The sequence below is a fragment of the Buceros rhinoceros genome, unplaced genomic scaffold (assembly GCF_000710305.1).
Source record: "Buceros rhinoceros silvestris isolate BGI_N320 unplaced genomic scaffold, ASM71030v1 scaffold10075, whole genome shotgun sequence".
NCBI lineage: Eukaryota > Metazoa > Chordata > Aves > Bucerotiformes > Bucerotidae > Buceros > Buceros rhinoceros.
This window is the reverse complement of record NW_010411145.1, coordinates 8,107-9,111: the sequence shown is the minus strand read 5'-3', so window position 1 is coordinate 9,111 and position 1,005 is coordinate 8,107. Positions and strand designations below refer to the sequence as shown.

The following is a 1,005-nucleotide window of genomic DNA, read 5'->3' as shown; positions in this document are numbered from 1 at the left end:
GCAGGAACTACAAGGTTAAGAAAGTAAAAACAGATTTTAATAGGTATAATCAGCCATACTCTTATTCCTTCCTATAAAGTGCACAAAACTTAGAAAGAACAATACTCATTTATTCTAAGCTTTTAGTTGCATTTCATCTTAGTAACATCATCTTTCCTGATCTTGGAAAATTTTTTTAAAAGAAAGAATAGTAAATTAAAAAAATCTTAAGAGCAAATGAGGCATTAAAAGGTTTAAGTAACTCATAAAAACATCAAAGCAACTAGAAAGTAAGTTTCCATTAGTCCCTGGTCTTCAGTTACCAAACAAACAAAACCCAAAAAACCCAAACAATACTGTCCAACTTTACCTTTCAAGAAACAGGGCAAATGAAGTAGACAGTTCTTTATATACAGCTTACCTGAAGATACTGTACTCTATAAAAATTGAAAATTTTATAGTTTTTCAACAACTCATGCAGACACAGATATTTTAAACATTTTGACTTGTGTGGGTTGTTAACCAAACCTTCCGTTTTACTACCTGCAACACTGATGCCACATGAGTGTTTGCTGCAGGAATATTTAAATATTGTTTACATGATTGATTTTTTAATTATTTAATAATTTAATAATGCACTATACAACAGTTACCTGGTAATAAGCGAGGATTTACTTCTTTTTCTATGGGTTCCTTTATATGTATTTCCTAAAAAGAGAAGAGTAGTTATTTCTTTGCAAAGGTCATACCTTCGACATGTGCTGTAAACAACAGCATCCTGCCTCTTAAATTCCTCACATTCTAGCAAATGGGCAAGTTAAAATTAAGGAAAAAAACTTGTTAAACATAGGAGAAAGTTTGTAAAGTGCTGCTTCCTCTGAAGGTCAGTAGTCTACTAGCTAAATAATTAAGTTGGTGGTCTGACACCCACAGTGTCTGTTAGATGCAGCTGTGAACACAAAAAAGGAAATCACAGAATCACAGAATGGTTTGAGTTGGAAGGGACATTAAGGGTCATCTAGTTCC

General features: G+C 32.7%; 1 protein-coding gene across 1 annotated transcript in view; it reads right to left on the bottom strand.

Annotated features, from left to right (window-relative positions):
* Positions 1-687, bottom strand: part of MTMR12 (myotubularin related protein 12) — a gene marked incomplete at its 5' end in the record, with an annotated part of 24,915 nt that extends 24,228 nt beyond the window's left edge. Inside the window, one exon of the mRNA XM_010135892.1 lies at positions 633-687. Within this exon, the coding sequence (XP_010134194.1) occupies positions 633-687 (55 nt within the window). The remainder of the gene's footprint in view (positions 1-632) is intronic.
* Between the last annotated feature and the right edge of the window lie 318 nt (positions 688-1,005).